This window comes from Zonotrichia albicollis, chromosome 6, assembly GCF_047830755.1.
Source record: "Zonotrichia albicollis isolate bZonAlb1 chromosome 6, bZonAlb1.hap1, whole genome shotgun sequence".
In the NCBI taxonomy this organism is placed as follows: Eukaryota; Metazoa; Chordata; class Aves; order Passeriformes; family Passerellidae; genus Zonotrichia; species Zonotrichia albicollis.
Genome location: NC_133824.1, coordinates 48,363,590 through 48,386,580, shown reverse-complemented (window position 1 = coordinate 48,386,580; position 22,991 = coordinate 48,363,590). Strand labels below are relative to the sequence as shown.

General features: G+C 63.8%; 4 protein-coding genes across 5 annotated transcripts; 1 reads left to right on the top strand and 3 right to left on the bottom strand.

Annotated features, from left to right (window-relative positions):
- Positions 1–105: 105 nt before the first annotated feature.
- On the bottom strand, positions 106–3,983 carry CORO1B (coronin 1B). Its single transcript, XM_074543674.1, has 11 exons — positions 3,851–3,983; positions 2,922–3,124; positions 2,719–2,841; positions 2,515–2,644; positions 2,261–2,442; positions 1,924–2,043; positions 1,747–1,851; positions 1,534–1,679; positions 1,400–1,457; positions 824–1,120; positions 106–689 (listed from the first exon to the last, which is right to left on the bottom strand). Exons 2-11 carry the CDS (start codon positions 3,120–3,122, stop codon positions 567–569), a joined length of 1,485 nt encoding a protein of 494 aa, XP_074399775.1. The 5' UTR covers positions 3,123–3,124; positions 3,851–3,983; the 3' UTR covers positions 106–566.
- On the top strand, positions 3,982–8,943 carry CABP4 (calcium binding protein 4). Its single transcript, XM_014274040.2, has 6 exons — positions 3,982–4,998; positions 6,001–6,031; positions 6,234–6,377; positions 6,456–6,565; positions 7,354–7,501; positions 7,578–8,943. Exons 1-6 carry the CDS (start codon positions 4,738–4,740, stop codon positions 7,604–7,606), a joined length of 723 nt encoding a protein of 240 aa, XP_014129515.2. The 5' UTR covers positions 3,982–4,737; the 3' UTR covers positions 7,607–8,943.
- On the bottom strand, positions 8,546–14,764 carry OSBP (oxysterol binding protein). Its single transcript, XM_074543666.1, has 14 exons — positions 14,437–14,764; positions 12,940–13,148; positions 12,041–12,288; positions 11,770–11,968; positions 11,392–11,497; positions 11,251–11,305; positions 11,021–11,152; positions 10,699–10,944; positions 10,495–10,615; positions 10,309–10,412; positions 10,124–10,219; positions 9,860–10,041; positions 9,555–9,775; positions 8,546–9,471 (listed from the first exon to the last, which is right to left on the bottom strand). The coding sequence occupies exons 1-14, from the start codon at positions 14,742–14,744 to the stop codon at positions 9,329–9,331; spliced, it is 2,370 nt and encodes a 789-aa protein (XP_074399767.1). The 5' UTR covers positions 14,745–14,764; the 3' UTR covers positions 8,546–9,328.
- A 397-nt stretch (positions 14,765–15,161) lies between these two features.
- Positions 15,162–22,974, bottom strand: PATL1 (PAT1 homolog 1, processing body mRNA decay factor). 2 transcript variants are annotated; one of them, XM_074543667.1, is made up of 19 exons: positions 22,660–22,974; positions 22,083–22,194; positions 21,787–21,998; positions 21,630–21,707; positions 20,892–21,086; positions 20,702–20,803; positions 20,439–20,528; positions 20,092–20,303; positions 19,930–20,019; positions 19,617–19,800; positions 18,520–18,643; positions 18,334–18,431; positions 18,191–18,250; positions 17,935–18,083; positions 17,452–17,611; positions 17,144–17,293; positions 16,663–16,754; positions 16,389–16,538; positions 15,162–16,209 (listed from the first exon to the last, which is right to left on the bottom strand). In XM_074543667.1, exons 1-19 carry the CDS (start codon positions 22,672–22,674, stop codon positions 16,188–16,190), a joined length of 2,295 nt encoding a protein of 764 aa, XP_074399768.1. In that variant the 5' UTR covers positions 22,675–22,974; the 3' UTR covers positions 15,162–16,187. The 2 variants fall into 2 exon arrangements, with proteins under 2 accessions (XP_074399768.1, XP_074399769.1); XM_074543668.1 differs by having other exon boundaries at positions 21,630–21,704.
- Between the last annotated feature and the right edge of the window lie 17 nt (positions 22,975–22,991).

Sequence of the window (22,991 nt, the reverse complement as noted above, 5' to 3'; positions counted from 1 at the left end):
CCGAGGCGCGGAGCTCCCACCCGTGACCGCCGCGCCTTCCTGCCTGCCCCGCTCTGCCACCCCGCAGGTGGCCCTGCTGCTTTTCCTATAAATCACCCCCAGCACTTTTCTTATAAATCCTTTATTTGGAGTGAAAATATAGATTTTGACCCTGCACTGGAATGGAGAGGGGGGAGACACGAGGAGGAGGAGGAAGGGAGGAAAAGCCCCCAAAATATAGGGGGGGACGATATCTCACAGTTTAGGAAGGCAGATCATGCCCTGCCCCACAGAAACGGGGGAGACCCCACACAGGGATTGGGGCGTGCAGGGGGTAATCTTTGATCCCAGGAGCAACCCCCAGCCCGAGGAACGGGGGCAGGGGTGGAGAATGATCCATGATTCGGGGGGGCAGCACCCAGTAAGGCAATGGGGGGAAGCGGGGAGCTGCCAGAGGGGCGGCCAGCCCCCCAGTGGGAAGAGGGCCCGGAGCGGGGCAAGGGGGGCACCCCAGGGGGGCGAGATGGTTCAGGGGGGTCCCTGGGGTGCAGGCGTGGTCCCTGGGGCGGCGGTCCCTGAGGGGGTCCCTACACGTGGCCGTTCTCCAGGCGGCTGAGCTGCTCCTCCAGGCGGGAGATGCGCTGGCCCTGCTCCGCCACCAGCGCCCGCAGCGCCGCCACCTCCTGCAGCACCTCGTCCAGGCGACCTCCCTGAGGGACAGCCCCGTCACGGGACACGCCCCGCAGAGCCACACCCATTGTCACACCCACTGCCACACCCACCCACACCGACCACACCCCTCGGTCCCATTCCCGCTTGTCCCCCCGTCCCCCTGTTCCCTTACCGTGGCGCTGCCGGAGCCCAGCACCGGCGGGGCACTGAAGCGGGCGGACGCGGGGGCCGCGGGGGGCGTGGCAGGTGGCGTGGTGGCCCCGGTGGTGGCCCCGGCGGTGGTGGCGCGGCTGTCGTGGAGCAGCGTCCGCCGGTTCACCTTGAGGTCCCGCTGCTTGCTGGGGACGTAGGCCTGGCGCAGGGACACCAGCACGGGCCCTGCCGTGCGCCCTGCCACCCACTCCTCCGCTTCCATGGCCGCCTCGGGGCCCGCCGTGTCCGGGTACAGGTCGTCCTGGAACAGGTCCGACTGCCCCCAACAGCGTCAGAGGGGTGGCATCCTCAGGGGGACACCCAGAGAGACACCACGGGGACATGGCCTCACTGGGGACCCCCATTGCTCCCATGTCCCGCTCAGGGACCTCACACACAGACCCCATAGGGACCCCCCACCCTGACTGATTAGGGACCCCTTGCCCAGTCACCAAGTCCTGTCCAGGAGCCCCACACTGCCCCATGTCCTGCCCGGTGACCCCTCTCGGTCCCCCTGGGGACTCCCCCCAGCCCATATTCCCCGGTCCCCACCCACCTTCCTTGGCACGGTCATGATGATGGGCTCACACTTGCGCTCGTGCAGCTTGTAGAACCTGCCAGGGGAGCAGAGGGGGTCATGGAAGGTTCTGGGGGGTTCTGGGGGTCCCTCACCTCGTCCCCCAAGCCCACCTGGCGATCTCACACTTGCTGACGTCCAGCCCACGCTTGGGCATCCAGCCCATTCCGCGCTGGGGCTCCTTGCTGGTGAAGGTGTTGAGGAAGTGAATGTAGGGCGGCTCCTCCGTGATCTCGAAGTAGCGGATGCTCGAGTCCCCCTGGGGACATGCCGTTAGGGGGGACCCTGGCTTGGGGGTGCCACCAAGAGGGGTGGGGGCTCCCTACCTTGCCGCAGACGTACACCACGTTGGTGTCGGGGTCGTAGAAGGGCAGCAGAGCCCCGTTGCTGGAGTCCAGCTCCTGCAGCCCCATGGGCTCCTCCAGGTTCTCCTGGGGTGGGATGGGGTGTCAGGCACGTGGGGAGCCCCAGGATGGTTTGGGGAGCCCCGGGGTGGCACTCACCGTGTCCCAGAGCGCCAGCTGCCGCTCGCTCATGCGGCTGAAGCCGGTGGTGAAGATCTTGCCGTCGGCCAGGAAGATGGCGCGCATGGGACGGGCCCCCTCGTGCGCCCGCTCCTTCTCCTGGGGGGCACGGCTGTCACCGGCGCCCGCAGCACCCCAGGGACAGGCACCCAGGGACAGGGGACACCGGGGAGCACCAGGGGACAAGGACACCCACGGAATGTGGGACAACGGGGCGCGTCGAGGGACAAGGGCAGGGAGCAGGGGATTGTCCCCAGGAGCCAGCGCAGGGCAGCGCCCTGGTGACACGGCCCCCTGGGGGGGTGGGGACACTCACGGCCACCACGGTGCCGCGGCGGGGGTCGATGACACGGACGCTCTTGTCCTTGCAGGCGGTGCAGAAGCGGGAGCCATCGCGGCTCCAGCTGACGCTGTAGATGAGGTCGGGATGCAGCCCGTCCAGCCGGTACAGTTCCTCGGCCGTGCCCACATTCCAAATCAGCACCACGTTGTCACAGCCTGGGGGACACGGCAGCCGGGGTCACCTCGGCCGCGTGGCCCCCTCCCCGTGCCCGCCATGCCCCCCCATACCCGCGCTGAGCAGGATGTTGCGGGCCGTGGGGTGCCAGGTGACGATGCCAACGCGCTTCGAGTGGCCCTCCAGCACCACCACCGGCTCCGTCAGCGGCTGGCTCAGCCCATTCTCGGGGATCTGCCACACCTGAGGGTACAGAGGGGATGGTGAGTGAAGCGGGGTGACCCTGCCACCCCCCGGGGTCCTGGGCCACCCCTCACCATGACGGTGCAGTCCTCGGAGCCGCTGGCGATGACGTGGTCGTTGTGGGGACACCAGTCAATGTCCAGGACGGGGCCCGTGTGGCCGCACACCGTGGGGTACGACTTGTCAATGCGTCCGGTCTGGGGACAGAGTGACAGCGGGGAGGGGGTCACCCACGGGCACAACCCCCCTCTTCCCCGCGTCACCGCCCTGCTGTCACCTTGTGCAGGGGGAGGACGAGGAAGGCGCCGCCGCCGCTGGCCTCCACGATGATGGCGACGAAGGAGGGGTTGACGGCGCAGAAGGTGCTGTCCCAGGTGACGCGGGACACGCGGATGTCATCGTAGCACTGGTCCGTCTTCACCGGCTGCCCGAACACGTGCCGGAATTTGCTCTGCCGCACCACCTTCCGGAAGGACATGGCTGGGGAGCCCCCGGCCACGGTTAGGAACGCTGGGATGGCACCCCAAAATGGGAGCTGGGGACGCCAGGGGATGGGGTGTCCCCTGAAGTGGGTTTGTCACCGTCTTCCAGCCCGGTAAAGGGCGGCTCAGCAACTCCTGGGGGACACACCCCTGTCCCTGCCAGCTCCCTGAAGGAAACTCGGGGAGCACCCCAGGAATGGGGGCTCTGAGTGTCCCATTCGGGATGGGGACAGGGACAAGGGTGTCCTCCTGGAAACACGGGTGGGGATGGAAAGGAGGGAAGGGACAGCCCCAACCGATCACGGGACAGGGGTGGCCCTGCTGGATATGGGGTCAGGGACAGGGAAAGGGATAGGGACAAGGATAGGGATGGGGGGGCACGAATGGGGCCGGCGGTGGCCGCGGGGATAGTGATGAGGACAGGGACAAGGATGGGGACAGGAAAAAGGATGGGGACGGGGGCGGGGTCAGGAATGGGGCCGGTGGTGGCCGCGCTAGGTACAGCAACAGGAATGGGGACAGGGGGACAGGGACGAGCATGGGGACATGGACGGGGGAAGGAGTGGCCCGGCTAGGAATGGGGACAGGGAGAGGGACAGGGATGGGGACAGGGACAGGGGTGGCCCCGCCGGAACGGGGATGGGGCTCCCGGGAAGGCGGATGGGGGGCCGCGCCCGGCGGGTCCGGACGGGGCTCGGTGCCCGGTGCCGGTGCCCGCACTCACCGGCGGGTCGCTGCCCGGGGCCGGTGCCGGTGTCGGGGGCGGCGGGAGCGGCGGCGGCGGCAGGGGCGGGGCAGGAAGTGACCGGGGCCGCCCCGCGCCTGCGCGGCTCCGGGGCGGGGGCACCGGCGGGTGGGGGGAGGGGGCGGAACGGGGGCGCCCCATGGACGGGGACACCCGGGGGTACGGTCCCCATGGACAGCCCCTGTGGGGGGCACAGCGGTGACAGTGGCGGGTGGCACTGGGGTACTGTCAGCCTCACCAGTGTCGCCCCTCTGTGTCACCCCGGGGTGACACGGCAGCCAGGGTCACCTCCCGGGCCGGGCTCTCATTTCGGGGGGTCCCTCTCCTCTGAAGCCCCCTGTGACACCCTGTGCCCACCCAGTCATGTGCTGGGGACACGCCACCAGTCCCCATCCTGGGGGGACAATAAATGTACCTACCTTAGGGGTGAGGGGAGCTTGGGAGAGGTGCCAGGTGAGGGGACACAGTGGTGGCGTTGCGGTGTCACCGCTTGAGATGTGGATTGGTCTGGGGACACTGTGGTGGCTGTGGGGTGTCACCTCTGGAAGCAATGCTGGGGACACTGGTGGCTGTGGGCTGTCACCTCTGGGAGCATTCAATGCTGGGGACACTGCGGTGGCTGTGGGGTGTCACCTCTGCACTCGGGGCCTCGGTGGTGGCCCCGGGGCGCTGTTGGGGACCTGTCCGGTGGCCGTGGCTGTTTCCTGCCATTAATCACCGCTAATTGGCTTTGCCCCGGCGGGCCCGCGGCGGGGGGAGCCGGGGGGTCACGGGGGGTGTAAGAGGATTTCCCGGCTCCTTCCTCGGGCTCTGCCATCCCGGGGTCCCGCTCCGTGCCCGCCCGCCGCCCACCCGGCCCCGGCCCCATGCCACGCTCCCGCGGGGACAAGGGGACCCCCAAGGACAACAGGGACACGGAGCCCCCGCCGAAGGAGAAAGGGGGGCACGAGGAGGGGGACAAAGCCCCCAGAGCCCCCGAGGACGCCGGCGCCCCGGCCCCCAAGAGCTCTGGCTCCGAGTCCCGGCACGGCGGGCACGGGCAGAAGGGAGGGAAGAAGGGGCCCGTGGACCCCCACGCTGCCGCCATCAAGACCTATTCCCCCTTCCTCAACACCGTCTTCGGCAAGGTGGGGACACTGGGAGGGGACATGGGCATCAGGGAGGGCACGGAGGGACCCTAGAGATGGAGGGGAAGTGGGGACGGGGAGGTGGGGACAGGGATAGTCCAGGAGTCTGCAGATGGAGGGGATGTGGAGCATTTTTTGAGACATGGGGACATGGGGACAGTGGGGCTGTTCCAGGTCCCTGGCTATGGAAGGGACATGGGGACAGTGAGGGTGGGGACAGGGACGGTCCAGCAGCCTGCAGATGAAGAGGGCAATGAGGCAGTCAGGGTGGGCCTGGGGACAGTGGGATGGGGATGTTCCAGAACCCTGGGGATGGAGGGGACATGGGGCCGGTGGAGATGGGGTTGGGACACTCCGGGACCCTGGGGATGGAGGGGATGTTGGGATGGGGGACATGGTCAGGCCATTGTGGGTCGCTGGGGATGAAAAGGACGTGGGGACAGTGGGGACAGAGTTGGGGACACTCTGGGACCCTCGGGATGAGGACATGGGGATAGCGAGAATGGGCTCAGGGACTGGCTGGAAACCTGGGGATGAAGGGGATATGGGGCACTGGGAACAGTCAGGGACAGCCTGGAATTGTGGGGATAGATGGGACATGGTGCTGGGAATGGTGTTGGGGACACTTCAGGGCCCTGGGGACTGAGGGGACATACTGAGGGGACACCTAGAGCAGGGGCAGCCAAGCTCTGTGGGGGTAAAAATGCTGCCCCTCCACGTTTGGAGTACAACCGCCCTCTGGCCACCCAGCACTTCCCATCCAGAGCCTGGGGTCCCGGGGTGGGTGACAGGAGCAGGGACACGGGGACCAGGACAGGGCGGGTGGGAGGTGCAGGCACGGGGCAGGGCGGGGCTTTGCCTCCAATCCCACTAATCCTCCGCTGGAGTTAATTTTGGCCCACGCTTAACAAAGGTGACACGGAGGTTTGGGGGGGCAAGGAGGGGGATGGACACGGAGCTGGGTGTCATTCTGCTGCCACCCCTTCTGTGTGTCCCATGCAGGAGCGGGAGCTGTCACCGGAGGAGCTGGATGGTGAGCAGGGGGGACGGGGTGGGGACACTGGCCTAGGGGAATGGTGGGGAGGGATGGATCTGTCATGGAGGGATCTGCCCTGGGGACATGGCCATGGAGGGGTCTCCCACATCCGAGAAGGGACCTGTCCCGGGGTGACACGGTGTCTGTGTGACCCTCCACTCCTGATGCTGTCCCTGTCCCCACCTGTGGCCGTGCCCAGAGCTGCTGGATGCCTTCAAGGAGTTTGACACGGACCAGGATGGCTACATCAGCTACAAGGATCTGGGCGCCTGCATGCGCACGCTGGGCTACATGCCCACCGAGATGGAGCTCATCGAGATCTCCCAGCACATCAAGATGAGGAGTGAGTGGGCTCGGGGGGACAGGGAGGGGACCGGAGGTTGCTGGGGTGCTGAGGGTGTCTGTCCCCTTCCTGCCACAGTGGGTGGCCGTGTGGACTTCGAGGACTTTGTGCAGATGATGGGCCCGAAGCTGCGGGAGGAGACGGCGCACATGGTGGGCGTGAGGGAGCTCAAGATCGCCTTCCGCGAGGTAGGGACACCACCACGGGGACAGCGGGCGTGGTGTCACCTCCTCAGGGGCACCACAGCCGTGAGGGGACAGTGACCCTGGAGAGACCCTGGTGGGGACAGTGATGATGGGGGCATGGTGGGGATGGTGATCACGGGAAGAGCAAGGTGAGATGGTGACCATGGGGTGCCCATGGAGGGGACACTGACCATGGGAAGACCATGCTGGTGACCACAGGCAGGAGAGGACAATTACCATGGGGAAATGATGACCATGGGGTGACCACAGCCATGAGGGGACAGTGACCCTGGAGACCCTGGTGGGGACAGTGATGATAGGGCATGGAGGGGATGGTGATCGTGGGAAGACCATGGTGAGATGGTGACCACAGGGGGGACCATGGGGTGACCACAGGCATGGAGGGGACAGTGACCAGGGGGAAAACAATGACCATGCTAGTGACCACAGGCAGGAGAGGACAATGACTGTAGGGAAACAATGGCCATGGGGTGACCGCAGGCATGGAGGGGACAGTGACCAGCAGGTAATGATGACCATGATGGTGACCACAGGCATGGAGGGGACAGTGACCAGGGGGGAAACAATGACCATGGGGTGACCACAGGCATGGAGGGGACAATGACCACGGGGGAAACAATGACCATGGGGTGACCACAGGCATGGGGGAACAGTGACCAGGAGGGAATGATGACCATGGGGTGACCATGAGCACAGAGGAGACAGTGACCATAGGGAGCTCAGAGGTGCTGGTGGCCATGGAGGGTGACCCCAGCCCGCGGGTGCGGCAGTTCGACATGAACGGGGACGGGGAGATCAGCACGGCCGAGATGCGCGAGGCCATCGCGGCGCTGCTCGGGGAGCAGCTGAAGGCGCAGGAGGTGGACGAGATCCTTCAGGACGTGGATCTCAACGGGGACGGCCATGTGGATTTCGATGGTGAGGGCACCCCTTCCCCTTGGGGCCGCGGCAGGGCTGAGCCCCGGGCCCCTGACGTGCCCTCCTCGCCCCGCAGAGTTCGTGATGATGCTGTCGTCCCGGTAACGGAGACACCGGGCAGGAGGGGACCCCCGGATGACCCCTCAGCCCCTCTCGGCCCCTCCGTGCCCCACCGACCGACCCGAGCGCTCTGCCAGCATCGGGGATCAGAGGGAACAACTGGAGCGGAGCAGCTGGCAATGGGGCAGAGGCGACACCCCCGACCCCAAGAGACAGCCCCGTCCCCAAGAGCCACCGGCGGTGGCGGCAGAGCCGGCGGAGGCCGGGCCCCAATAAACCCCTGTGACCGGAGCTGGAGGAATGTCTGCGGGTTGTGGGGAGGGACGTGGGGTCACTGTCCCCCCACCGAGCCACCCGGGGGTGGGGACACCGGGGTCCCACGGAGGACAAGGGGCGGGTGCTGCTGGGGGGGCGTGGCTGCAGGGCCACACTGCGCCCTCCCATTGGCTAAATCTGACCGGCTGCGATCGACCAGCCAATCAGCACGCTCCAATTCAAGGTGGGCGGGGAAATACCAGCCCTCCCGGCCTGTCACTCAAACCAACTGGCCAATCAGAGGCCCTGTACCGTGGGGACGGGGAAGGTATGGGGGCATCTGTGTCCCTCGCGGGGTGTCCCCACGATCCCTGGGGACATCCCTGCCCATGGTCCCGGTGCCACTCAGGACCTCCCCTCCTTGGATGCCACCCCCCAGAGCAGGTGACTCCCTGGGCCAAAATGCGTCCCCCCAGAGTCACCCAGGGTATCCCCAGCACCCCAAATCCAGTGAGGAACACAGGGGGACACAGGAGACATCCCTCAATCTCCCCCACCAGGGCAGCAGAACCTGGGGAGTGACAAGGTGGCTCCTGGAGATTAACATGAATGTAGTTCAAGTCTGTGTTTGGGTGCTGCCACTCAGGTCCCTACAGGAGTAGGGGGTCCCCCCCAAAATCAGTCGCAGGGAGGGGCTGGACCCTCCCCACAGAGCAGGCGCAAGGTTGGGGCATTCACAGATTTTAATTTAGTTCTTTTTCTGGAGACAAAAAAAAAAACAACCCAAAAAAAGAAAAAATAAAATAAAAAGGCATCAAACGCCCCCAATTTCAGATTCGGGGGTGCAGAGACTCCCCCCATGGCGCATCTCCCCACCCCTGTAGTGTCTGGGGGTGCAGGGGTCCCACTGCACCCTAGAGAGACCCGACCCCCCCCAAAACCCAGGCCCTCCCCCTGCCCTAAACCTACAGGGAAGGCACCGCATGGGGTGTCCCCACGCGTGGGGGTCACCCCGGGGAGGGCGGGGACCCCCCAAACTGGGGGCTGTGGGGGAGAAGGGGACCCCGATTGCTCTCTACATATATATAATATACACCTATAGAACAGGCTGGGGGGGAGTCTGGCCCCCCCCGGACCCCAAAAGCACCCGAACTCCTGGGGGCGAAGGGGAACAGGAATAAAAGGGGAGGGGGGGAGACCAAGGCCAGCCTCGGGCTCGCCCCGCTGCGCCTTCCCTGGGGCCCCCCACCCCAGGGGCAGCCGTGCCCCCCACCCCGGGGTGCCGAGGAGGTGGGTGGGACAAACGGACCCCCCCCGCTCCAGCTCGGATTTGAGGGGGGCTGTGTTGGCTCCTGCTCCCCAAGGTCAGTTTGGGTGGGCTAAGGCAAAGCCCGGCCGGCGCTCACGGCGAGGCACGGGGACACACGGTTAAGACAGACGGATGGACAGGGGGGGTCCTGGCCTTCATCCCTCCCCCCTCGCCGCTCCTCCTCCTCCTCCTCCTCGCCGGGCTCAGAAAATATCCGGGCACAAGCTCCAGTCCTGCTTCTCCTTGCTCTCCCAGTAGCCCCCCTTGTAGACGTGTGCCAGCTCCTGCGTCACCGGGTCCTTCTTGCGCTCGAACCACAGCGGTTTGTAGGGATCGTAGGGTGTCCCTGGGGAAGGGGGGGACACAGCGGGGTGAGGGCCTGTGGGGGACACCCAGAGGGGACACCCCCGTGTGACAGCCGTGCCTTACCGTCCTCAGTGGCGCGGGCGGCCTCGGCCTCGCGGCGCTTGCGGGAGAGCCGCTGCTTCTCCTCCAGCCGCTGCTTCTCGGCGTTGGCCTCGTCCCACCGGCCGTTCTCCATGAGCCGCTGGTCCGGGCGCCACCGGCTGTCCGTGGGGGCTGTGCCGCTCTCTGGTGCATTCAGGGTCAGCGCCAGCTCCGAGAAGTAGTACATGTTCTCTGCGTACTTCCTACGGCACGGCAAGGAACGGGGCTCAGCGCCAGCCCCGCAGCCCTGCTCCCCAGGATGCCTTGTCCCCGCTTTCCCCACTCACGGCAGCGGGTTCCGCTTCCACAGCAGCACCCGGCTGTCCTCAGCCTCGTGGGCTCGTGGCCGCGCCTCGGCTACGTTCTCCCCTGCTCCCAGCTGGACCTTGTAGCAATCCATCTTCTCGTCCCACGTGCCCAGCAGGGCAAAATGCACCTTTCCCGAGGGGTCCATCACCTCCCCGGTCACCTGGCAGGAGAGGGGACAGCCTGGATCAGGACACACCGGAGTCATGAGCAGCCCGGTGTGTCCCATGGCTCCGTGTCCCTACCTTCCTCGCCACATCCCGGGAGAAGTAGCTGTAAGGGACAAACTTGAGGATGCACTTGTCCCCTGTCTTGTGGTTGACGATCTCGATCTCACCTGACTGTGGAGGGGAGAGGAGAGTCAAACCCACCCATGCCCCATTCCCTGGGGATCCACACTTCACTATACCTCCCATCCATGACTTCCCACCTGGTCTATCCAGAGCTTCCCCACGATGATGTTGTGCACGGTGGTCGTCACTTTTTTCCACGTGTAGTGGTTGCCGGAGGAGTGGAAGACGCAGTGGATGGTGCCTGAGGGAGGGAGATCGTGCTGGGAACCACATCCGGAGCCTCAGGTGGTCCCAAAAATCCCACACCCTGCTGGGGTGCTCACCCAGAGGCATGATGGAGAGGTATTTCCCTCGGAATTTGCTGGTGATTTTGATCTCCTGGCGCAGCGTCCAGCCGTTCTTGGAGTCGGCGTGGTGGGCGGCGGCCGGCGGGTGGTGGCTCACCTGGACACGGGATTGATCGGGGACAGCTCAGTGCCGGCCACCCCAACAGCCCGGGAAAGGCTGCAGAGAGGAGCCGGCCGCACCTGCTCGCAGAGGGAGCGGTATCCGTTCTCCTCCAGGCGATCCAGCTCGAAGGTCTCCCCCAGGAGCGGGTTGAAGGGTTTGCTGGTGCGGAAGACGGTGGTGGAGTAGGAGGAGACGGTGAAAGCGGCCACATAGCACAGCTGCTCCAGGGAGCTCTCGCACCGCGCCGCCCGATCCAGCAGCTCGTGGTACTCCAGGTCCTCCGTCAGCCGCTGCAGCATGGACAGCGGCTCGTTGAAATTCACCTGGAAGAGGGAATGGGTCAAAAAAAGGGGACTCCAGGGTGCCCTGTGCCTGCCCACCGGCTGCATCTGTGCTCACAGGCATGGGAATCTTGGACAGCTCCTTCCCGATGCAGTTCTTCATGATGCTCCAGAGGTTGAGGCTGTAGTTGGGTTTGTAGGGAATGCGGGTCCTCTTTTCCTTCTTGGTGTCCTCAACCTGGTGCTTGTACTAGGGAAAGAAAGGGCAAAGCCTGTTATATCCCTGTGACCCCACAAAACCCTTCCATGGGAATTTGGGCAGCCCCAAGCCATAAAACCCCATCCCACCTGCTCATCCAGGCTGATGTCACTGCTGGTGCCGCTGATGTTGCTCCCAGTTCTCCTGGGAAGGGGGAAAGGGGGTGAGCATTCCCAAGGGGGGCAGAGCAGCGAGGGGACGAGGGGATTCCCCTCTCCCCCAGAACTCACTTGTGGCCCATGACATCGGGCATGGGGAAGATCTCCGGGGCGTCAAAGAACTCGTTGTTGTCGTCGTCCTCGTCACTCAGGTCGCCTTTGGCAGGGCAGCACAGATCTGGGAAAGGGGACAGGGCTGGTGAGGAAGGAAAATCATTCCCAGTTTCCCAGTGAAGGCTCCCCTGTTACCATCATCCCTACCCCAGCCCTGAGGGGTGTCAGATAAGGCTCAGAGGAGCCAGTTTGGGCCCTGTTGGGGATGCCAGAATCACTTGGCTACACAGATGAGCGGGACAGACACATCATTTGGGATCAGCGCAGTGAGAGAAGCTTGGAAAATCCCAGGAAGCGTCTGGGAGACAGTTGGGCACAGCACTTGTCCCTCCCCACCTTTGCCAGAGCCTGCAGTGCCGGGCGTGCTGGCGGGGAGCACCGTGGCCCCCCGGAAAGCCCTTTCCAGGTGGTTGTGCTGCTTGGCCAGCTGCTCCAGCGTCTCCTCCAGCCGGATCCGCTGGTCCCGCTCCTGCTGCAGCGACTTCTGCCACTTCTTCCCATGCGTTTGTGCCAGGAGCATGAAATCCCGGCAGGCCTGCGGGGAAACGGTGCTCAGCATGGAAATGGGGAGTTTTCCCACTCTGGGATCCCTGGGATGGGGACTCACGTTGATCATGGCGTTGGAGGTGATGCGGAAGAGCGTGGCCCGCTCATTGACCTGCTTGATCTTGTCCGTGCTCTCCGGGGGGAGCCGCAGGGCCTCGAGCTCGCTGAGGGAGCGCTGCAGGGCCGTGCCGTGCTTGGCGATCAGGTCGTTGCAGGTGCTCAGGTCCTCCACCTTGCTGGATAAAATCTTCAGGGTGTTCTGCAGCTCCGTCTTGTCCGTCTGCGACACCGACTCGTCACCGGAGTCATCTGCAGGTCGGAAAGGACCAGGAAAACGGGATTGCCATGTCACACCAGGAGCTGGTGATGGGGCTGCCAGGAAGGGCACAGGGGATCCCTAAAGCCCTGAGGTCTGATGGTCCATCTCTGTGCATGCCAGGCGGTTTGGGTCACATGTGCATGGACATGGCCATCCCCTTCCAAACCTTCTTGCTGGAGATGCTGGGATGCTGCCCAGGGCACTGGGATCCTGCCCTAGGTCCTGTGGGACCCTGGGATCCTGCCCTAGGGGCACTGAGTTTGTGAGAAACTCAAAGGCTGCCCTAAGGACATTGATGGTGCCCTGTGATCCTGCCCTGGGATCATGCTTGGGGGGCACTGGGATCCTGTGCCCTGTGGGGCTGGGATTTTTCTCTCTGGGCACTGGGATCCTGTCCTCGGTCCTATGAGGCACTGGGATTCTGCCCTGGGGACACTGGGATCCCGTGGAACACTAATATCCTGCCCTGAGTCTGCCAAGCACTGGGATCCTGCCCTGGGATTCATGCCACCTGTGGGGCTCTGGGAAGCTGGCACTGGGATCCCACTCTGAGGACACTGTTCCTGCCCTGGGCACTGTCAGGCAGTGAGACTTCACCCTGAGTGCACCCTGACCCCGCCATGGATCCAGGAAATCCATACCTGACTCCTCCAGCATCTTGACAGCCTTGGCCTTGGCGAGCTCGAGGGCGGTGACCCAGCGCTGCCGCTCCACCTCGGAGCTGGCCTTGAGGTGGTAGGTCTGGGCTCCGCCGTTGGAGATGATGAAATTGCAGGAATCCTCCACGCTGATGTTGGCCGTGGCCAGGTTGATGGTGCCGCGGCACGTGTGGCCCATCTCCGCCTTGGATCTGCAGGGGAAGGACACAGTGAGGGAAGGATGGGGCTGGGATCCTGGGATGAGGCTGCATGAGGGAAGGACGGGGCTGGGATCCTGCGATGAGGCTGTGCTGAGGGAAGGACGGGGCTGGGATCCTGGGATGAGGCTGTGCTGAGGGAAAGACAGGGCTGGGATCCCCGGGATGAGGCTGTGCTGAGGGAAAGACAGGGCTGGGATCCCCGGGATGAGGCTGCATGAGGGAAGGATAGGGCTGGGATCCCCGGGATGAGGCTGCATGAGGGAAGGACAGTGCTGGGATCCCCGGGATGAGGCTGCAGTGAGGGAAGGGCAGGCCCGGGATCCCCGGGATGAGGCCACAGTGAGGGAAGGGCAGTGCTGGGATCCCCAGGGTGAGGCTGTGCTGAGGGAAGGATAGGCCCCGGATCCCAGGGATGAACCCTGGAGGGCTGTGCAGGGGGCTCGGCATTCCCAGCCCGGCATTCCCAGCCCGGCAGCCACGGCTATTAATAGGGAGGGTGTGCTGGCGCCGAAGCAGGGCCAAGCCTGGGGATGTCGCTTTGGGGGGACAAATCCACAGCGCCCAGGAGTGGCCTCGGGGATCCTGGAGCCTCAGGGATCCGGCCCTTCCCGGATCCTGGCACGGGCTGGGACGAGGGTGAAGTCCCAGCGAGGCCGCGCCAGGCAGGCACTCCCCTTCCACGTCACCGGGTGACAGAGGTGACATGCAGCGGGGACACCCCCGGCCCGGCGCCCCCCCATTGGCCGCGGTGTAACCGGAGCCCGCAGCTGCCTGAGGCTCCGGTTCCCCATCAATAATGGAGGGACAAGGCCCCCCCGGGCAGGCTCAGGTGTCCCCGCGGGTGACAACACACGAGGCCACCGGGAAGAGCGACGGGGAGGGACAGCGGGACCGGGAGCTGCGGGAGGCTGAGGGGCTGCAGCCCCCCGCCCCCAAATACCCACGGGGACAGGGATGTGACAATCCCGGGGACAGACAGGTGACAACCACGGGGACAGGGATGTGACAACCGCCCCCCGCTCCTGCTGGCACGGACCGGCGGCGGGGAGTGGGCTAACGACCCCCATCATCGGCAAGAGCAGCCCCGGTGACCGGGAGGTGACAACCGCGGGGACAGGGAGGTGACAGCCGCCCTCCTTCCCAGCTGGCACCGGGGCACGGAGCGCTGCCCGGCTCGGTGCGGGGGGCCCACACCCGCTTCCCTCCCGCCGCGGGGGCTCAGCCCGGCGCCAAGGTCACGGGGGGCCCGGGGGGCGGCGGGGCGGCTCCCGGTGCGTACCGGTAGTAGCTGAGCAGCCCATTGCTGAGCACGAACCAGCGGCGCTGGTATCCCTTGATGTAGTTGGTCCATTTGAAGAGCCAACCCTCGCGGGCCGAGCCGGGACCGGCCCCGCCGCCGCCCGCGCCGGCTCCGCCGCCCGCCGACGCTGTCGGTGCCGCCGGCGCCGCCGTCGGTGCGGGCGCCGCCCCGACGCTCGCCGCCGGTGAGGGCAGGGCCGGGGGCGCGCTGGGGGCCGCGGGCAGCGCCGCGGGCCCGGGGGGCGCGGCCGGGCCGGGCCCCGCGCCCGCCGCACGCAGCTCCGCCATCGCCGCCGCCGCCGCCACCGCCCCGCCGCGTTGCCGTCACTCGCCCCGCCCACGTCTGCGCCCCATTGGCGGCCCTGGCGCCGGCGGGGCGGTTCGCGCGTTGCGATTGGTCGAGAGCGGACTCCTCGGCTGTCAATCAGGTAGGGAGCCAATGGGAGGTGAGAGCGGCACGCCGCGCGTGCTTACGCCGAGCGGTGAGTCACACGCCAGTGATTGGCGAAGGGGCGGGGCTTCGCACCAGGCGCGTTGCCATTGGCTAAGGCGTAACCACGCCCCCTGCCCGCTGCCCACGGAGGTACTCCTGGGGTTCGTGGGTTCGAGACCCGCCAGGGGACAGAGTGGGGGCACCGCGGGGACATGCCCGGGTCGCGCAGGGGGTGGCAGGGCCCAGAGAAGGAGAGGCCAGGCTGGCAGCCGTATACAATTCATCTTTATTTACAATACCCTATAAAAATGTAAATTTAGAAACTTTATCCTCATTAACCAGAACCGAAAACTGGGAGGGACGGGGAAGGAAAAAAAAAAACCAAACAAAAAAATTACTGCAAGCAAATGAAATAAGAAAAAAAGCAAAAAAGAGGGGGAAAAGCAAAAAAAAAAAAAAAAAAAAACCAAAACAAAAAAGCAGGGAAAAAAGCAATAAAATAAAATAAAAATAATAAACGAACTTTCCACTTGATCTGTCAGAGAAAAAGGACAGGGAAAGGGCTGGGAGCAGAGGAAGGGGCTGGTTAATGCCAGGAGGAATTCTGGGGTGTAAAATCCCTACATGTGCAAATCTCTTGGTTTTTTTTTTTCTTTTTAAAAGCAAAAAAAAAAAAAAAAAAAAAAATTAAATTTATCCCCCAACCACCACAACCACCTTCCCGAGGAGCAGCACAGCTGAAGCCACCCGGATCTGATCTGGAGGGGACAGAGACCCGGCTGTGCCCCCCACCCCGGAGCTGCTGGGCTGATCCCGGGGGGAGGGAAGGAGCCGAATTTTGGGAAGACGAGGCGAGTGTGCGAAACAAGTGTGTGAAGTGTGGGGAAGGGCAGGAAGCAGAGCTCAGTGCTTGTGGGAAGGGCTGCAGAAGGAGCAGGGAATGAGCAGAGAACCCCTGGCCGTGGATGTGGAGCGAGGGGCTCCCCGGGATCCTCAGTAGTGTGCGTGGGTGTGTGTGTGTGTTTGGGGGGAAGCAGCAGTTTCTGGGGGTGCAGAGGGAGTCGTGGGGAAATTGGGAGCTGCAGGGAAAGGCAGCACTTTGTGGGAAAGGGGGGAGCAGCCAAACATCCCCCTCTTCCTGCTGATCCAGGGATTGGGGGGCGGATGCGCCCCATGTGCCAGGCCGAGTGTCGGGGGAGGTGTGGGGTGAACCGTGTGCCCTCCATCCTTCCTTCCTTCCTTCCATCCTTCCTTCCTTCCTCTGGAACATTCCAGTGGTGGCGAGGAGCCACGGAGATCTACCGGATCCCCTGCACTAAGCTGGAACCAGGGAACACCAGTGGTGAGATCAGAGGGAGGCAACAATTCCCTTCTCCCCAGGCTGCTCCTCCCCACTCCAATCCTTCTCCAGCTGCACCCCCACCTCTGGTTTCCCCCTTCTCCCATTCCCCTGGTGGCACAGGGCCACATTCCCACGGGAAAAGAGGGCTGGCACTCACTGCAATTTCGTCTCCAGCAGGTTCAGCTTCTGCTGGTCAACGTAGCGGGAGAAGAGGGAGATCAGGTTGGAGGGGATCGACACGGGCTTTGCCAAGGCTCCCTGAGGGATCCGCAGCAGCTCCCGGGTCGCCATCAGCATCAGCTCCGTCCTGCCGGGAAAACGGGAGAGAGGAGGGAGCAGTGAGAGGTGTGGGGGTGCCTTTGCCACCCCAAGGGGCTGGGAATGTGGTGACAGTCCAGGCAGGAGCATCCCAGCCCGGGACAGGGAGTTACCATTGGTTGTCCTGCATCAGCTCTGTGTTTGTGTCTGAGCTCTGCAATTCCTCCCCTCGGCTCAGGACCAGGTACAGCAGGGACAGACCAAACTGTGGGGACAGAGAAGGGATCTGTCACCTCCAAGCATTCCTTGAGGGAACTGGAGAATCCCCAGCACTTCCCAACCCTCCTGGAATGCTGGCACGAGCAGGAAGATCCCTGCCTGCCTTTGCAGGAGGAGGAAGAAAAGACCACAGACCACTCCCAGCCCAGGAGAGATTTACTGGAGCAACATTCCCACCCCAAATCCAGGACTGGAGCATGGAGCACAGCAGGACAGACCCAGAAGCTGCTGCCAGGCTGAAGCAGAGCCCAGGGCCACCCCAGACCATTAATTAATGTGCCAGACACCCTCGTTAATTAGCGAGGGGAGCACCCCAGTGCTGAGAGGCTGCTGGAGCAATTCCCAAGGGTGGGAAGGGGTGGGAATGAGGAGCACCTTGTTTTGGAGCACAGCAGTGAGGTGCAGGTTGGTGGGAGCGGCGGCGCTCTGAGGTAGGTTGGTGAGCTGCTGCACAAGGCTGGTGACTGTTCCCAAGGGAAGGTGGTAGAGGACATGGGAAAAGGGCCTCAAGAGGCAGGGAAGCACCTATGGAGAAAGGAACACAGCTGGGAGCTGCTCACCTTTCCCTGTGCCTGGCTGGAACTGCAAACAGCTTCTCTCTCCAAACATCTGGCACCCTCCCAGGAAAGGCAGGAATGCCACCCTGCAGACACACAGAGCCCTCCCAGCCTCTGGAAGCTCACCTCATCCTGAGCATCCTTCTTGATGAGGAAGGGCAGGTTCCTGGCTGTGGCCATGAGCACGTCGGCCGCTTGCTCTGGAGCCAGGAAGGGCAGGATCCGGGCCACCAGGCGCTTTCCTTTCCGGATGCACATGATCTGCATGAAGTGGTCATCACTTGGCCTGAGCAGGGAGGGAGAAAGGTGTCAACCCTCACCTGGGAGCATCCCAGGGCTATCCCATGGCTGGATCTGCCTCAGCACCAGGTGGAAAACACACCTGGTGGGCCTGAAAAAACATCCCTGAGGTAGGAAAAAACTACATGGGAAAGATATCCCTGATCCTCAACTGTGCCAGAGGGAGAGGATGGAAGTCGTAACTTTGTAACCACAGTGAGGGTAAAATGGCTAAAAAAGGTTACTTCAGCCCTCTGCCAGAGCCAAACCGTTCCATCGACAACTGGTTTCAGTGATCCCAGAGTGCTGGAGCTCCCAAATCCCGCTCACCTGTCCTGCCCTGGTGCCTTCCCCCTCAGATTGTCATACATGTCACAGATCTTCTGCTTCCTCTCCTCCATCAGGGCTGGCCGCTCCCCTTCCAGGCTCAGGAGGTAGCGGCGCTCGTAGTCCTCCACGTCCAGGAGGAGGCTGTACGTCTGCAGGAAGCATGGATCACTCAGGGAACCATAGAATGGGTGGGGCTGGCCCACTTTTGATCCCACCATGGACCTCTGAGGGTCGGGACGATCCCCCTTAAACTCACCTTCTCAATGGTGACGAGCGTCTGTCGCCTCTTATCCCGAACCTGCTTCTCCTTTGTCTCCTGCCAGGAAGGGAAGAGGGAATCAGGGCTGTGGGAAGCAGCCACAGGGCTGTTGGAAGGGAGGAAGGCCAGGAGGAACTCACATCATCCTCGCTGCGGGACGTCACCACAGCGTCGATCATCTTCCGAGGGTTGTTGACACTGGAGACGGTGAGCTTTCCCAGCGAGCCCTCAAACTGCACTGCAGAGAGCAGGGAGCAGGGAAGCCGAGGGATGAGTCCCCTCAATCCCTGGATAAAAGGAGCCCTGGGGCTGCTGGAGGGCTTTACCTGGCTTGTAGGTGTGCTCCAGCTTGGCCACCTGAGGGGTGATGAGTTTAGTGCGCTCCTTCTTGGGGCCGTCACCATGCACTTCCTCGGCTGCTGCCAACTTCTCCAGCTTCTGGAAGTAATTCTGAGGCAGGGAGAGGAAATGCTGAGTGCCTTCTCCCAAAAAACCATTGGCAATCTCCCTGTCCTCAGCTCCATCATCTTCTCAACATCAACATTTAAGCCACAGCTGAGTCCCTCCTCCTCTCCCATCCCTCAGGATGACAGAGATTGAGGCTTCTCCTCAGCCCTCTCTCAGGACAATGACAAATCCATTCTCCTTGTGGGGTTCCCAGTTCTTCCCAGCACATCCCAGTTAGTTTGCCTTGCTCCATTGGCACCATGCCAGGACCTCCCCACCCCATCCACCCCGTTTTGCAATGGCGGAGCTTTGCTGACTCACATCCTGCACCAGTTCCTCTTCTCTACTGGGACCAGCTCACCCACAGATCCCAAAAAAACTCTGCCGGCTCAGGAGAGGAACCACAGCTCTCCCACCCCATTCAGGTCCCCAGTGTCCATCCCAGACATTTCCCTCTTTCCCTGGGGATCCTCAAACTGTCCACCTTGCTCCACCTGCTCCAAGTCTGGCTTTTCCCAGCACTGTCTGACATTCCCTATTCCTGAAATGGAAAAAAGCAGGAGCAATCCCTCCCTATCCACCTTCTCCTCTGCACTGCTTGGATTCCCATAGGGTTCCCCACCACCATTCCCAGTCAGATCAGAGTCAGCCTTTCCCTGACAAGGATCTTTCTTGAGTTTTCCATTTAGCATCTCCCTTGTCTCATTCCAGGGGTTTTATCCTGGCTCTGTCACACTTCCAATGGAGAGGAGCTGCTCCTCTGTTATCCCAGACCTATGAAACCAGTGCACCCCAACATCTCACTCCTGGAATCTCACCCAAAAAGGAGTCAGCTCATCCCAGGGATGCTGATCCCACCCTGTCCCTCTGCCTTCCTCTTCCAGGGAGGAAAACAACCCATTGCCCTTCTCCCTGGATTGACATCCCCTTCCCACCCCATCTCCAATGGCCAGGGGGAAGGTGCTGCCCTGAGTACCTGATAATAATAATCATCCAGGTAGGGATCAGTGCTCTGCAGCTGCATCATCTGGATCTTGGACACCCAGTCCTTCTCCCGCTGCAGCATGAGGTTGGCGTAGGGATCCTTACGGATCTGCTCCTGATGGCTGCTCCGGTGGCCCCCTCGGTCCCCCCCGGAGCCGTTGAGGCTCCGGTGCTGGCTGGCAGGAGAAGAAGGGCACCCGTGAGCACACCGGAGCTACAGGAAGGGACAGAGAGGGGGGACAGGTGACCCCGGAAGCAGGACACGTCCCCGTGCCGCGCGGCCCCGGCCCCGTGCCCGCACTCACTTGCGGTTCTGCTGCTGCCGCTGGTGCAGGAGCCGCCGGTGCTGCGGGTGCAGGTGGGTCGTGTCCGGCCGGAACATCTGGGGCTGAGGCCTGGGGAGGGCGGGAACAGTCAGGGAGGGACGCAGGGAGCGGCTGGGACGCCGGGACAGGGACAGCACCGACCTCAGGTTCTGCAGGTGGGATCCGGGGCCCGGAGGGTGCGGCAGCTGCGAGGGCGGCGGGGCGGGGGGAGCCCCGAAAAAGGCACGGAACCCTCCGGCCGGGGACATCATCTGCCCAACTCTGCCCTGCAGCAGCTTGGGGTTCACCGAGGGCAGCGGGCTCCCCACCAGCCCGGACACGCGGGCAAACTGGCTGGGGGACATTCGGCCGGCCTGCAGGGGCACAGAGGACACCTGGAGTCAGCCAGGGGGGAAAAGGATCTGGGATGGTGGGCAAGAGGCATGGAGTGCCAGGTCCCAGTGCCATGCAGAGAGAAAGGTGGGATAAAGCACAGGAAGGAGCTTTACCTGGGCTCCTCCAAGCAGCTGGGCTCTCTGCAGGTGTGTGAGGACGGGAGAGACGCTGTGGGGGAACGGGTGGCCCAGGAGGGAGGAATTCTGGGGAAAGAGTTGGGAAAAGGGACCCCAGTCACAGACCACGACTGGCAGATGGGACAAACCCCAGGATGGCCAAGCTCCATGGGGGGAGAGACGAGCCACAGGAACACAGGGAGGTTTTGGGAGGGCTGGTCATCAATCCCCAAAAAGATGGAGGAGGGAAAGCTGGATACCGGAACATTGCAGAGCTGGTTGGGGGACATCCTCTCTCCATAGGGAGCGGGATAACGCTGCTGCATGGTAGCTCGGATATGGACAGGCTTGGGACACAGGATCTGGGGGGAGACAAGGGGCAAAGTCACTCCCCCTGGGAAGCAGCTTGCACCCTTGGGAGCAGTGGGAAACTGGGAAGCGAAGAGATACCTGCTGGTTGAAGTTGGGGATGGCAGCCTGTTTGGGGGGGGTCCCGATGGGAATGGCCCGGACAGGGGGGCTCCCGATGATGGGGGAGGAGGAGCGCCGGGGCAGCGCCCGCTCCGAGGGATCCCGCTCCTCATCCCGAGCCTGCGGAGGCCGCTGGGGCAGGGCATAATCCAGCACGGACACCGAGGGCATCTCCTGCAGGAGAACGGGAGGGACACCCCCCTGGAGCCACAGGCTGGGACAGATGAGGGTCAGTGTTCTCCCCTTCCCCCTGCCAGCTCTCCACCCCCACTGTGCTTCCCTGGGATCTCCACACAAGGCTGGGCATTCCCGGAGTGCCCAGATTGCCGAGTGCGTCCCGTTTGGGATAACAGGGCGTGGGGAGGGAATGCTGGGTCACCTCCCAGCCCGGCAGAGCCAGCAGAGGGTTGGACACGCAGCACTTCAAAGCATGACTCTTAATGAAACCACAACAACACAAAAATCCTCTGCCTCCAGGCATCAACATTCCCAAATCCTGCTGGGAGCCCTGAAATCCCTCAGACATCACCAGGCATCCCAGAACAGCCGAACTCCATCATCCCAGCCCTCCAGGGTCCGAGGGGTGACAGCTCTGAGGGTCCCCCCACAAGCCACAGACACAGAGGAAGGAAGCAGGACACTCCACTATCCCAGGACCAGTCTATCCCACCCAGCTGGCTGCCACAGGCGTTTGGGATCAGCACCCCAGCACCCTACCTGAGCGAGGAGTGGCCCCCGGATGCGCCGCAGCATGGCCGAGCTGTCCCAGATGCTGGAATTGAGCCCTCCAGGCTGCTGCAGGGCACAGGGAGAGTCAGGACAGCGCTGTGGGATCCATCCCCACATCCCCCTGGATCCCCCAGCCCGCTCCCACCTGCGGGGGATCCCTGGTGTGCACGGCCTGCATGATGGCCGGGTCCTCCAGTTCGCTGTCGATGACGAGGCGCGTCAGCCGCTCAGCCAGCGCGTCCTCGGGGTCACCCAGGACGTCCCCGTCGTTGCCAACGGGACCGTCCCGCTCCCGGCTCGAGCCGGCCTTGTCCTCCAGCTCCGCCAGCCGCTCGTGGGCCTCCTGCCAGTCATCATCTGTGAGGGGGCACAGGGTTAGTGCCGTGGGCCAGGGGCACCTGCGGGGTCAGGGAGCTCTGGGGGCGACACTCGGGGTCTCACCGACGGCGCCGGCCCCAAAGGTGTCATCGTTGAACTGGTCGATGTCTTCATCCTCCTCCCCCAGAGCCTGGAAGGCATCTTCATCCTCGTCCAGCGGGCAGTCCTCCAGGGACTGGGACAGCCAGGAACGGGGTCAGCCCCACTGGACCTCCCTGACGACCTCCCAACCCATTATACCTATACAATACACCCTCCCACCACCGATATCCCCCCCAGCCCCGTTATCCACCCCTGGGAATCCCCCAACCCATTATTCCTATGCAGTGACTCCCCCAAGCCATTACATCACCCCAATGACCCTCCACACCTAGAGAGTGACCCCTCCCGTTATACGCTCCCCCAGCCCGTTCCAGGTCCCCAGTGTACCCCAGACTCCTTGTGCCAGCCTGGAGCCCCCTCCCAGCCCCTCAGACCCCCTCCTCGGCCGCCCTCCCCAACTCATTTCACTTCCCCCGCCCCAGCCCGTTATACCCCCCCCCACCCCGTTACACCGCCCCGGTGCCGTCCCGGCAGGGTTGTCCCGCAGGTCCCGCGGGGCCCCGCCCGCCCCGGCCCCCCCCGGCTCCTCCCCGCTCACCGGGTACCGGAACATGGCGGCGCCGGCGCCCCCCGCCCGCAGGCTCCGCGCCGCCCGACCAGGCCTCGGGCCCCGCCGCGCATGCGCCGCCGCGGGCGCAGCCGCATGACGTCATCCATCTCCACCGCCCCGTGTCCCACCCGCCCGGTGCGCGCGTGGGGGCGGGGCCATCAAAGGCCACGCCCAGAAGAGACCACGCCCACCCGTGTATATTTCTTAAAGGGGCAGCGTCCCTTTTTCTCCCGCGCACAGCGGTGACACCCGTATGGCCCCTCCCGCAGCCGTGGCCCCCAGTGTCACCCCATCCACAGCCAATGTCACCCCGTCCACAG

Bases quoted from the DNA above. Each gene is read 5' to 3' on its own strand.
- CORO1B (XM_074543674.1), bottom strand. From the start codon at position 3,122: ATGTCCTTCCGGAAGGTGGTGCGGCAGAGCAAATTCCGGCACGTGTTC. The intron at 2,443-2,514 runs GTATGGGGGGGC...CGTGTCCCCCAG, and splicing joins CAACATCCTGCTCAGCGCGG to GCTGTGACAACGTGGTGCTG. The intron at 690-823 runs GTAAGGGAACAG...GCTGTCCCTCAG, and splicing joins TGGGCTCCGGCAGCGCCACG to GGAGGTCGCCTGGACGAGGT.
- CABP4 (XM_014274040.2), top strand. From the start codon at position 4,738: ATGCCACGCTCCCGCGGGGACAAGGGGACCCCCAAGGACAACAGGGAC. The intron at 6,032-6,233 runs GTGAGCAGGGGG...GGCCGTGCCCAG, and splicing joins GTCACCGGAGGAGCTGGATG to AGCTGCTGGATGCCTTCAAG. The intron at 6,378-6,455 runs GTGAGTGGGCTC...TTCCTGCCACAG, and splicing joins CCAGCACATCAAGATGAGGA to TGGGTGGCCGTGTGGACTTC.
- OSBP (XM_074543666.1), bottom strand. From the start codon at position 14,744: ATGGCGGAGCTGCGTGCGGCGGGCGCGGGGCCCGGCCCGGCCGCGCCC. The intron at 11,498-11,769 runs GTGGGGAGGGAC...CCCCTTTCCCAG, and splicing joins CACTGCAGGCTCTGGCAAAG to ATCTGTGCTGCCCTGCCAAA. The intron at 10,945-11,020 runs GTGAGCACAGAT...TCCCTCTTCCAG, and splicing joins TGTCCAAGATTCCCATGCCT to GTGAATTTCAACGAGCCGCT.
- PATL1 (XM_074543667.1), bottom strand. The intron at 21,999-22,082 runs GTGAGACCCCGA...GCCCCCTCACAG, and splicing joins CTTTGGGGCCGGCGCCGTCG to ATGATGACTGGCAGGAGGCC. The intron at 16,755-17,143 runs GTGCTCCTCATT...CTGTCCCCACAG, and splicing joins CTGCTGTGCTCCAAAACAAG to TTTGGTCTGTCCCTGCTGTA.